At 32.7% G+C, this 13,791-nt stretch overlaps 1 protein-coding gene across 1 annotated transcript in view; it reads right to left on the bottom strand.

Moving 5' to 3' along the window:
* Nucleotides 1–12,397, bottom strand: part of LOC129754915 (homeobox protein dve-1) — a 287,021-nt gene extending 274,624 nt beyond the window's left edge. The window contains exon 1 of the mRNA XM_055751181.1: nucleotides 10,884–12,397. Coding sequence (XP_055607156.1) covers nucleotides 10,884–10,964 — 81 coding nt within the window. The 5' untranslated portion in view covers nucleotides 10,965–12,397. The remainder of the gene's footprint in view (nucleotides 1–10,883) is intronic.
* Between the last annotated feature and the right edge of the window lie 1,394 nt (nucleotides 12,398–13,791).

The raw sequence follows: 13,791 nt of genomic DNA on the forward strand, positions 1-13,791 counted from the left end.
AATTTAAAAATTAGCTGGTAATTTTTGATGAAATTTATTTTTTTTTCAAGTTTTTTCTTCTAGATTTTTACTGAAAAGCTCCTGGGTCTTGATCGAATTTGCCTGAAATTTTGATTGAGAATTTTGAAATCAGCGGCCCAGACACGTGCTGAAAAAAATTCTAGCAACCTTATGGTAGAACAAAGTCTACCGGGTCAGCTATTTTCTTCAAAGATTCCTTAGCCACAAGGGCTTAAAGCTGTATTTTCAGTTTTCTTTCGAAAGTAGTTTTTACACATTTCATTCTTTTTTCCCTAAATTTTGGTAAATATTGAGTTTGGCTCAAGCTTTATTTGTCACAATTTTTTTAAACTGTTACCTCAGAAAACCGAGATATTTCAATTGTCGATTTGTTTTAAATTTGTTTAAATCTCTTCTACCTGACTAATTGTTTTTTTTTTTTACAAAATTAAATCCTTAATGGTTGTAACTCTTAGAACTAACTGCATACTTAAAAAAACACATGGAACAAGGATTTCTGGGGCTAACAAAATAGTAAGAAGGTCCATTTCCAGTATTCTCATGTTTGTAAGCTTTTTGACAACGGTATAAATGTCAAACAGTTGCCATTAGTATGGATTGTAAGATTAACATGTTTCGGCGCAAAAAAGTAGAAACAATGATTGACTTATGGTTTCAGTAAACCCCATCTAAAGACGGGGTCGGGGTTTCAAGAGGTGAATTTTGTAAAAGACTCCAAAAAAAAACTCTCGTGGTGTTTTTTTTTGGTAAAAATTTAAGTAAACTAATATTCCAATTTGTTATCACCATGAATAAGTACTCAACTCACAAAAAATATACTTGAACATTTCACCTTTCAGCTTTCAAATCTTCTAAGCCAGCGGAAATGAATCCCGATCACGGCATACATAGTACCCTTTCTGTGGGTAAGTGGTTTTAGCATTTGTAAGATGCTTGCCATCATATACTAGAAAGATGTACGCTTAGAGTTAAGAAAAAAAAGGAATCTCTTCGAGGAAACATAATGTTCCATTGAGATCCTGTATGTGTATGTGTTCGTTTTTTTTTGTCAGTTTTTGTGGCCCGATCCTCAAAATTTTATCAAGTGCCTCAAGCAAAGCACAAATTAATCGACAAACAAAGCCTGTTTGTTTGACCGAAATCTTCTAAACAAACAAATAAGCTCGAATAACGGTAGCTTTTCGGAAATCCTCTTAAGCCAACTTCAAATTTGTCCTTCCCAAAGGTTCGAATTCAGAATATGACGGCCGTATTTGACGGGTTTTACAATAGTTTATCTCCCAGAAGGCTCATTCCAACAAATGGGATTATCCCGCCTCCGGATAGCACCCTGAAAGCAACCTCGAAAAGGACACTTGTTCCAACCAGGTAATTTAAAAGTCAAATCAAAACATTTTTCTTTCAGCTGCCAATAATTAGGAGCTATTGGTATAGGTTGTTCAAAGAGGAAGCAGCAACTGGCAGGTAGATTTTTCTAAGGTCCCTTTTTGATCTTCTTCAGGTTATTCTCACTTTTTCTAAGCAAAGCACCATCTGGACTGTTCAGAGTGGCTCCAAAGTGATCGGTTGAGAGTAACAGGTAAGCTTGTCCTTTGGGGTGCGACTTCAACTAGAAATCTTCGATTTTCAATTAAATTGAAATATCCCCGACTCAAATGATTGTTAAAAAAGTGACATGACGGAACAGAAATCGCTTCGCGATTACCGTCAGTTTAGTTCTGGCTGGCTAAGTACTGAGCAAACAGAACAAAATCGTGTAAGGCACCCTCCTTCCCGGGGAAATCAGGAACGGCTTTCGCGCGGCTCTTATCGCGGCTTAGATACGTGGTACTGGGTACTATAATACGGCAATAACAACATACTATTCACAAACAGTATAGATATAGAGTAAAGTCAGATTCGTGACACTTTCTAGAGAGGGATAAGTCGGTCGGACGGTCGGTCGGCTTTAGCAAAAGGAAAAAAAAACACGGCATTTGATGTGGAAGTGCAAACTCAAACACAAATGGCGTCGATGACGACGACAAATCGCGATTCTGAATATTGTAGGTATTTACTGGCTTGTTTGACTACGCTTTTGACGATTTGGATTAGTGGTTGTTTGGATCAGTTCCTTTTCTTTGCTTCGCCATTTTGACAACACATTTGCGAACCACAACAACTTCTTCCAGGTTCACCCTCATGTCTGCAGTTTGAGAGATGCTCCGATTGAAAGGATTTAGAAAAGCAGCGACTAGGACTTATCTTGTTCGAACTCACCGGATACCGTAAGTTTAGCTTATACCGACTTGATAAATTCTTTGATCAAAGCCGCAATTGAAACATGCACAAATATTTCTCAAAACCCTCATAGCACGCTAGAATATTTTCAATCGTACATCACTGTTAAAATGTTTACCTGTTTCAGCATAAAACACCATTCAGTTTTTCTCTATATGTACGATATTCAAAACCATTCCAATTCATTTTAGTTGATGCTTTAGAAATGCTATCCTCTCAATTCAGGATTTAAATAATTATGGTAATATTATTTATATAACCATCAATCTTTAAATCCTGAATTGAGAGGATAGCATTTCTAAAGCATCAACGAGTTGTTCAAGCTTCGGGTTTTTTCCGCCTCGAACTTATTAAAATTCCTTCTGTAATACTTCAAACTTAAAATGTTACCTAGGAGATGTTACCTTCGATAAAATCACAGAAAGAAAAACAAACCCAAGAGGTTTGGACCTCTTAATAATTAAATCGATTAGAACTGTATTTTTGAGTAAGACTAAAATTCTAGTTTTTCGCTAGCTTCTTGATATTTATCTCAGTTATTGAATACCCAAATGGTCAATTGCTTCTTCAATCATCCCCTCCCCCCTCCCCTTCTCGACTTTTCCGAAGAATCCGAAGTGGGGAATGAATAAAGTTTGAAATATTTTATGAACATTTCTATAAATTTAAATAATGAAATGCAATGAATTCCTGATTTTGTCACGCACCAATTGTGTCTGCCCCTGATATAGTCACTTTTTTGATCCAATTTTGTCACTATAATTGATTTTATTTCAAAATATTCAGATTTAAACGTTCTTCATTTGGGATGATCATTAATTGATATCTTGTCAAATGCTAACATTGTTCTATGTAGAACTTGATAACGTAGAAAGCGTTAGTGAAGATGACTTTTGAATGACACAAAGAAAAGATGTTCGATTTAATACAAGTGTTTTTTTATTCACAGTTTGGTAAATACAATGAACATAATAAATATAACGATACAACAAACTATTTATATGATCCAAAAACTTTCTTTTGGAGCTTTAGAGTCAAAGGAATATAAATGCAAAAAAAATTAGAAAAAACACGCTTCCAAGTGGTTGTGTTGTTCCAATTTCCATAAATTTTTTTCAAAAATTTGTATTCTTTTGAACGCAAAAGTATGTTCATAAAATTCTGAAAATCTGAAAAATTTACCGTACAAATATTAAAAAATGAAAAACCGGTTGGCATTATAAACTTAAAATTGTCCATTTTTGTTTTAATACCCTGTTCTGAGGGCCTCAATTGAGCTTTCTTCTTTTTATTGGAAGTTGTTTGAAACAATAAACTTTTTAATCTTATTTTATTAACTTGTTTTTTAAGTTGGTCATATGGATTTCAACCACTGAGAATCATTCGTTCTTCTTGATAGTACCAGTCTAAGGAATGTGTTTCAAGCAACATAGCAACAAAATTTTAAGATATTACGATGAAAAAGTTACTTAAATCAATAATCATCAACTAATTGCATTCAGAAAAAAACATCCAACAATTTCTTAAATGACGCAGTAATAATGTTTTCGAATTATATTCAACAGAATTACAAAAAAAGAGTGCTTTCTACAAATTACCCGACTGTCACTGTCCCTAATTTGTCACCCCTGAATCGGGAATTCAATGTATTCGAACAACTACTAAAGCTAAAAACAACCTGCGGAAAATTGAGTTTTATCGCATTTTGTATCTAGATTTTTTTAAATATAAATACTGAATCGAAAATGTACTGTTAAAAAATTTAAAGTTGACCTGATAACCCTTGAGTTGATAAACCTGAAGATTTGTTAAGTGTGAGGTTGAATAGTAGCGATAAATCTTTGAAAACAGGCGTATGGTTGGTTATTCGTACGATTAGTTTGATAATCAGAAGATACCCTAACAGTAGCATGTTTGAGTTGAGGAAAGAGATTATTGAATGGAGATGGAAGAATAAGGACCAAGTTTTAAAAGAATCAGAAAATAGGTTATTTTTAATCTTTTAAATGTATTTGTAGTGTGAACTGGTAATTTCTTAGTTTTAATAAAAATGTTTTAAAGTTTAAAAAAATCGATTTATCGTTTTTTTTTTTTTTGCAATGTAGATTGTATGTAATTATAATCCTCACATGCTTTCGTGCAATTAAATTCAAATAATTTGATTTTTGCTTTAAAAAAACTCAAAAAAAAAACTAACGCCTCTTTTCTCTCCCCGCACTTCCGTGATCATCCAAATACAAACATTTAATTTTTGAAGTTTTGAAATTGAATTTTGAAATTGAAAATATTTGTTTTTTATTTTAGCTGTTTTTTCGTTTCGTTTAAGATCAATGTTTCAGGGTATTTGTTTAAAATTGAAATGGTTTTTTCTGCCAAAAATGTCTCTAAATAAATCTTGAAGAAGAGTCAATGCCGTAATGTGAAGAAATAAAGTTTTTTGTTGATGTTGATGATGTTAAAAATAATGGGATGAAAATAATGGTTTTGTTCTAAAATTGCTTTGAATTTTGTCCAACCATTAAATCTGTTTGCTTTTAAAAATATCGCTTTTTTGAAAGTTTTTTGACAGAAAAATTTGAGAAATAGTTAAATATTTCACGTAACATCTAGACAGAAAAAGATTAATGACTGCAGGTCTCCAAGGTTCTACAAATTATTTATCTTAAACAGTCTGCTGTAGACGACGTTGTTGACTCATTAGTACTCGTACCTTGTATCATATTGAAATTTTAAAATGGGAGTAAAAAACTTTAAAAATTTCAAAACTCAGTTCGCATCACTCTTAAAGTTTTTTTTTAAATTAATTGAAATACTGTTCTAATCATTCATGTTATTATTTTTCTTATAAACGAGGACCAAAACATCTAAAATACGAAAAATTTTAAATAATGGTTATCCAATTTCAAGCCTTAAAATTTTATAATAATATTCCTTATTTTTATGAGATATAACTATAATACCTTAAACTTAATTTATCATATGACCATTTCTATTCGAACTAGCCCGGATATTTTATAAACAATTCTAGCCTGGTCCAAATGCCTGGATTTCGCTATAAAAGCCGGGTCTTTGACGAGATGAATCCACTTTGTTTGCCAAATTCAACGAAAAACTCTAGCTGAATTTTATAGAAATATATATGCATGAATTTATGAAAGCCTTAAGAAACAAATTCATATTTTTGAACGAGTTTTGTTTAAAAACAAAGTGTTTTTCTCTTGATTTTTATGGAATTATTTCTTCTTTTTGTCCAAATTCACCCAAGTTTGTACCTCCTGCATGCTGAGTTTTGCAAGGATTTCAGACAAAATAGCCAGACACTTCAATATGTTTTATTGTGCTGCCAATGGCATAGGAGTCTTTTTACGGCAAAAAACAGTAAAGAAAAAAAATAGAATAATTTGTTTTCTAAAAACGGCCCGGAATTAGTTATACATTATTTTGCTTGGAAAAAAAGTCTTTCATCAAGTAAAAGTTTAGTTTAAACGGCAAATGTACGTTTTTTTTGAAATAATAGTATGAAAATATCCAAAATAATTGTTCAAAATGTTTGTGTTGTCACATTCATGTTGTTCATATAATAAGTTCAGAACAATAACCAGGAGAAATGTAAACAATTTTTCAAAAATTTATTTCAAATATCCGAGTACAAAAAAAATAAATTCAACTTTTTTCTTTTGCTGGATCACACCACACTGAAAAAAGATTCGAACGAATTTTTAAATATTTGTGTGTTTTTTTTAAAAACTGTTTAAACTCGTGATCTGTTAATTAAAAAAATATATTACAATTAGCTTAAATTCCTGGAAAACTTTAGTTTAGTTTTAACACTTCGACAATATTTTTTTTTGTTGAAATATTTGTTTGATTACTCCACTGTCAATAACAACTAGTTCTTTTTATAAAATTTCAATAATTATAATTTTCTTTTCTATTTTTTTTTTTTTGCTGTCCGGTTGATATTTTTTTTAATATTCAGATTTTTAAAACCTTAATTCATTAAACTTAACTAGGAAAGATTCTTGGGCAGAAGCCTAGAGATTCGCAGTTTCCAAGTTGGATCCCTACACTTATCTTAAAACAATTCATCTGAAATAATACGTTACTTCGACCTCCATAATTCAAATCTGAGGAAATAAGTTATCCATTTTTGTGCTGAATTTAGCAATTCTACAGTAGTTTTACTATATTTTGAAATACAATTTCAATTTCATTAAATTAATTTTAACACAAAGCAACTCAATTCTTATTTTTCCGTAGTTTTAAAAATTTAAGAGCTAGTTCTTTGGGGCGCTGAATCCAAACATGTAATTGACCCATTCCAGCGTTGCGTCACATCATTAGGAAAACCTTTTTTTATGATTTTTAGATAACTTTAAGGCATTGAAATTTTACCAGACAAACTTTATATCGCCGTGCTCTGCTTGAGTTTGCCTTTAATTTGTAACTTACAATTTTTTTCTACTATGCAATGGTTTACAAGATAAGGCCTATTTTCTCTATTGTGCCATATCAGGCGACTATTCAGCGTTTTAAAAACCCTTTACGGTTTCGAAGATTTCTGCTCTGTTCAACAACGGAATTTAACGAAATTATGTAAATGGTTTGAAAGAATTTTAGTTTTTGGTTTTCAATTTCAGTGCGTTTTGTAATTTTAGGGTTTAGCTCCTTATGTGACGCAGGAAAAAGGTAACACTGGGATTTTATTAGTAACTTATTAATATAGTGATCAATTGAATAAATAAAATTAATAAAATAAAAAATAAATTAAATAAATAAATATAATAAAATAAATAAAATAAATTAAAAATTAATAAAATAAAATTCTAACTGTTTACTCTTTCAAAGTTTGCAGTGTGCGTTACATAAAAATGTGTGCCTGAATGACGCTTTTAAAATTACTTTTCGATGCGTCAATTCATTTCTTTAAACGCTTCGTAACTTCTTCATATATCAACCGATTTCATTTTTGTAAAAAAAAACATTAAAAGTGGCTTTGGAAGTTAGTAGAAAATCCGGATTTTCATCACAATATATCAGAAAAGAGCGTTGTAAATCTTAAAAAATTCTAATTTTCTTTGCTTCAAATTATAAAAAATTTTCCCTTTTTCTACGATCTTTAAATCCAAAATCATAAAAAAAAACTAAACATAACAACTTAACATAAAAAAAACGCCTTGCCACCCAAAAAAACACGTTTTGGGATAATGGTCGTAAAAACTTGTTTTGAGTATAACCCGTGTAGTGAAAAAATCGGTAATCATTCAACAAATAGTGAATTTTTGTTATTTTAAATGAACTTTTTTGAGTTGCATGTCAAATTATAGGTCCAATTTTTTTTAAGGCAAAACAAAGCTTATGAATTCACCTTTAAAATGGTGTATGCGAATTTTATCGATTATCAAGAATAAAAAATTACTATGTAGTGAACAGGCGCGTGGAATAGGTCTATTAGTTTTTTTTTCTCTCAGCTCTCGTTATTGAGATTATTGTGGAAAAGATGTAAACTTTTGTTTGAAACATTTGTGCATTCTATCAGCAAAATTTTAGAATATAACAAATAAATTGAAAATGAAGATTTTTACTTAATAATCAAGTTCTCCGAAGACCTCCAGTAATTTTGACTCCTGAGAAAATAGTTACAAATGTTTATTTTGACCTGTTCTGTAAAGAAGGGGAATTTTTAAGAAGTTTAAATGGAAATTTTAGACAAAATAAACTTAAGCCATGTTTAAGAGCGATATTTTGAAAGCTTTCAACCTTCTGCAAAGTTGTAAAATAAATTGAAATCATGAATAATCTTTGATTACACTGGGTGACAGCCAAAAAATAGTCTGGGGTTTCTCAGCTGATTTAGACTGATTTTTGTGTCCTGAGTTAGAATATCACATTGATTTTGCTGTATCAGGTCAACTTTTTGAGATACAGCCATATGGCTATATACGCTTCAATATGCTAGTAATAGCGGTTTTGACCTGATTGAACAAAACCATGGTCATTTTCGGACTCAGGGCGTCAATATTAGTCTAATTCAGTAGGAAAACCCTGGACTATTTTCAAAAAATCTTTTTTTGTTACTCAGTGTAATAATTTTTAAACACTTAAATATGTTTCTTGTGCCGCCAGAGGCATAGGAGTCTTTTTGTGGCAATAATAAAACCAGTAAGGAAAAAAATAAATCGTAAAAATGTGTCTTCTAAAGCGACCAAGAACCAGTTTGAAATTATTTTGCATGAAAATACAGTGTTAAGATATAATTTCAAGAAGTATCCCCACAAGCTAGTTAATATGATTTTTTGTACAAAGCATACATGAAAAAATATTGCTCATTATTTTCGTGTTGTCAAATTCGTATTGTTTATATAACTAATTTCAAACATTAACCAGGAGAAATGTAAACCAGATAATTTAATAGATTATTTCAAATATCCGAGCTCAAAAATTACTTTCGAATTTTTTTTCTATAATTGGATCAAACCGTGCTAAAAAAGGAATATTTGAACGAATTATTCAAAAAAAAAATGTAAAATAATGATTTAAAACCGTTAAATCATTATCTGTTGATAAAAATCTGCAACAAAAAGATTAACTTCGTGAAAGTCTAAAAACTTTGAACACTCTGGAAATAATTAAAACAGTGTTTAATTTGTTCGATTACTCCATTATCAATAACTGTTAGCTGTATTACTGCAATGTTGTAAATTAAAATTTTGATTTAAAATTTCCGAAAAAGAGACCAGGAAAGATTTTTAGACATAAACCTAGAGATTCGCAGTTTCAAAAGTTGATCTCTGTTCTTATCATAGGAAACTCCATCGAAAACAATATGTTATTACTATTTCCATTGTAGGGGTCTGAGAAAAAAGCCATCAAATTAGGTTCTTAATTTATAAACTTAAGTAAATTTTAACTATTTCTTAAACGTTTTTAAATTAACAATACGACTTTTAAATATTTCGAGTTTATCATTGAAAAATGTTGACCTTGTACCAGAAAATATAAATATAGATTCTTCATAAGTGCTTTACAATAACATTATTCCTAAAGATCACAAAAAGGAATTTTGATGCAGGGCATAAAGGTTTTAAAATATTTATAAAAGGTTTTAAAGTAAGAAAAAATAAATAAATCGTAATTATGAATTTTGGAAAAAATTAAAGCCTGATTGTTAGTTATAACATAGAGGAACCAAATTCACATTTTTCCGAGGTGCCTAAAATTTAAAAGCTGATTTTCAGTAATCAGGGGACTGAACAAGAAATTATTATTTCTCTTTCAGTTCTCGTTTTTCAGATGACTCTTGAAACTATGTAAAATTTCGTTTAAGCCTTCTATAAGCAAAACTTTAGAGTATAATATAAATTTTGATATTGAAGATTTGAAATCAGTGATTAAGTTTTCCAAAAATCACGAGTAGTTCTGACTTCTGAGAACAAAGTCATTGAAGCTTTTTTTTATTTTGCCCAACTCTGTAAATAATGGAAATTTTGAGGAAATTTTGAAGGAAATTTAGAACAAAAGGATCCAAAGCTATGTCTCAGAGCATATTCAGGAAGGTTTGAATCCTTCAGTAAAGTTGTAAAAAAAACTAAAATCATTAATATCAAAAACTCATAAATGTTCTTGTGTGATCTAAAAACTAGTTATAAATATTTTAATTTAATTTTCTTAAAATAGCAGAGTTTCATTTCTTTAAATCATTTTATCTTTGAAACAAGAATAATTTTGAAAATTTTAAGCTTGACTGAATTGACAGTAAAATAAAGATCCAGACGCATTTTTTATAAATGTAGATAGGTTAGGATTCAACAGAAAACTGATTATTTTTAAGAATTCCAATCTTCAGATCACAAAATCTAGAGGCGATAGACATAATCTGACAATAGATTCGAATTTAGGACGCTCAAATCTTTCAAAATTTGTTAGTTTGTTTTTGTGATATCGTTTGGTTTAGCTTCTTTGACTCATCATTTAATTTTATTGGTTAACTTGAGTTGAAGAAACTACTCAAATAAACTAAGAACTAGTGAGAGGATATTACTCGAAAAAGTTTATCGATTATAGAATCTAGGAACTTTCAAATGAGTTGAATCCAATGAAAAAAAAACAACGGACTAGCAAAATTTTTATATAAGTTGAAAAAAAACTAGATAAAAACTTCTCCAGTTTGAAAAATGAATAAGTTTTATGTTTCGCTGAATTAACAATCGGGCTTCAGAGCCAGAAAGAAGCAAGGGAATAGTTACTTAACCGAAATTTTTTTGAAACTTTGAAGCTTGTGCCAAATATACAGTTTGCTGAGAAATGATAGTTTGCGTTTAATATTTGGTATAACCAGCTCAAATGTCAAGTCTTTTTAAATGTAAGGCAGCAATTGTGAATGTTCAAACCAAGAGATCGAAAGGTTTTGAACTATGTTTGGTAATTTTTCAACAAAGATGGAACTGATAATATGCAATATCAACTTGATGTTTCCTGTTATGTTTCTATCGTATAACAAAGCACTAAAATGAAGTATAAAACTTGTACAAAACTTTTAAACTTTTCTTAAGGCTTTTAAAAAACTTAGGAATCGAACTCACCTGTGCTCCCGCGCTCGCGGCAACCCATGCTTCGGCAAAGGTTTCCATCGCACTCTGAAAATCCATGCCAGTCAATAGCATGTATTCATAGAGAACTCTGTTTTTGTTTACGTTTCGTGTCACCAATATGGGTATCAAATTTTAATCGTTCTATCGGTTGGTTTGGATGATGAACTGCGAGGCTTAAAGCGCTAAAATGACAATTCACAATTTCCACCAAAAACTACCGGTTCAACATCACTTAATCAAGAAATCTTTCGGAACGTTCTGCTCACCGTTTGACGGAAATGTCCAGCACAAACATCGTCAATTATCAACATAAACAGCACTACGCACCGGTTCAGGAGGAGAAAGAGCGGGGGATTGAAAATTTATGCGGAATTCATCAAAAACCGACGTTCTTTCGAAAAACCACACACAGTAGCACTACACTACACAGCACTCATTAGTTTGATAAAACTACATGTGTTTGGGGCACATGCTTGTTGCACTTTTTCTTCGTCTTCGGACTTCGGATGCCTGTTTCTCGGGTGTTTTTGTGTTGTTGTTTTTCTGTTGTTTCAGTCTGGCAGCGAATTAATGTTAGTCGCATTAATTAACCCCTCTTTAATCAGATTAAGCAGCAACTGTGGCAGCAATGATACGACGTTGTTCAGGGGAATTAATACAAAACCAAATCTGACATGTTATTCGTCTGTTTTTTTATCACTTTTTGGAAATTTTATCTAACTGTTAAAAACCCTAATTTATTGAACCGTTTCACGATAAGCATAGTTTAAAATGTTACAACTTTATTCAATATTCATCATTCACTTTTCTTAGGATGTTTATTCAACTCTTCCAACTCCCACAAAATGAATAAGATCGAACCGGATTTAGTCAAGCGGCACCGGAATCAACCCAGGGAAGCCTTTCGATTCATCCGGCGGACACTCCGATCTAGCTGGGAGTTTTCCTAATACTGAAAGCCCGCTTCGATAAATCCTTGCTAGTCACTGATAACAATCCGCTCTCTTCAACAGTCGCAGCACAGCCTCAGGGCCGCATGTGTTGCGATTTGCCGAGATTTGTGCTGCCGAGAGCGCAAGAAGCGACGGGGGTGGGATTGGGGTGGATAATTCTAGCCACTCTTCAGAAGAAAAACCCTTCGATCGACTTCGGCTATCGGAAGCGGGTGTGGGTGGTACACCCGAAAAAAAAACAAACTCCGACGTTTCGGGTGGGTTTGGGTGAGTAGTGGGTGGCGAAAGAGGCGCCGAGGAACTTCCTCTCACACACTGATGCTGATGATGAGCTGGCCGATATCACAAAACCCGACCCGAGCTTTCTCCGGCTCAGCAAACCCGAATTGTCTCGGTCTCGGTCCGCTCGGAGTTTTGCCGGAATCCGCCACCGAACGACGATACGTAGTAGGAACAAAATCGGATACGAATCCAGAACGCCTCACAACACGCAAGAAGCACACTAGTTTGGGTGCGAAGCGAACGACGATAAACGTCTTGCCGGCTACAGTGTTGTCGCGCAACTAACTAGCTGCCGGAAAGGAACCCAAAGGTTCTGAAAACACCCAAACGACAAGATAACAGTGGCAGGCGAGAAGCAAAAAACAAACCCACACCAGAAGGAAACCTACTGTACTGTGGATATAGGAAGGAGGACGAATGGAGGAGATCCAAAACAACTCACGACAACAACACAGCATAACACATTTCCAGCAACACGCTGCCGATACTCGTCAAAATCGAAGAAGCTATCCTACACTTGTTGGCAGCGACGCGTGAGGCGGACAGACGTGGAAAACAATGTGCCGGCGCTCATACGCAAAGCAGAGAGAAAACGTATTTGGTTTGGTTTTCCCGAACGATGAGAATGAGTGGGAATGCAGTTGGGAGCTCACTAAGTGAGATGATTGCAAGTTGATGAGCGAATTGAAATGTTCACATGTTCCATTGACGATTGAAATGGACAAGTGAAGCGAGCGCATACGATAGTGGCGCGGGAGCTGAATAATTTTAACGTTATGACTAGTAGGTGAAGATCTTATTTACACTGCATAATATATTAATAATAGCACTATGCTGCGCATGGAAGCTTGATCAATTGCTGTCAATGGTGGTCTTTATTGCAATCAATTCCAGCAACTGATGAAAATCAATAAGATACGCTTTACTTTTAACCTTCCAAAGGTTCGGAGAAATTTCACCTGGAGTTTGTTGGCAATCTCCTGGCTGCAAATGTTGACCGAGTTTGTTGATATTAGATTTATTGTGTAGGTCAGGGGTGTGGCCTAAGAAGCTTTTCTTAAATCAAGGGTATATATCTACTTAAAGAAAATACTTGTACATTCTGAACCAAAAATGGATTTTTGTCGGTGACTTGTTTAAATATTAACTTGATTTTTTTTTATCATGCATTAATCCCTAAAAAATTCAGAATAGTCACCTTTTTCCAAGCAATTTAATAATTTATTGTGTTATTTTAAAGTCATAAGTGCAATTAAAATATTAGAAAAAAAACGTAATATTGGAGTTGCATTATCCAAAATCCATAATAAATCTTATTTCATTTAGAAATAGGACAGTTGCGAAACCGTGCATCTAAAAAACCGCTCGTTTTATCGAAATACTGTTAATGAAGGAAATAAAGATAATCTTATGATCTCATAAAATAAATTTGAAAAACTTCGATAATGGTTTTTTGTAGGCAAAACTACTACATTTGTTGGGGTGCTGGGGTACCTTGGGTGGACTTTATGTTCCGTGGGCGATCTTGGGTGGCGAATTGGTCGGGCTTCCTTCGGGTAAGTCGATCGTTATGGGGTTTTTTTATTGGTTCCAATTCCGTAATTAAATTCCGTGGATTTGGTAAGTACACAGTTTATTGATCACAACACTTCAGAGTTTTAGGC

Source organism: Uranotaenia lowii, chromosome 3, assembly GCF_029784155.1.
Source record: "Uranotaenia lowii strain MFRU-FL chromosome 3, ASM2978415v1, whole genome shotgun sequence".
Lineage (NCBI taxonomy): Eukaryota > Metazoa > Arthropoda > Insecta > Diptera > Culicidae > Uranotaenia > Uranotaenia lowii.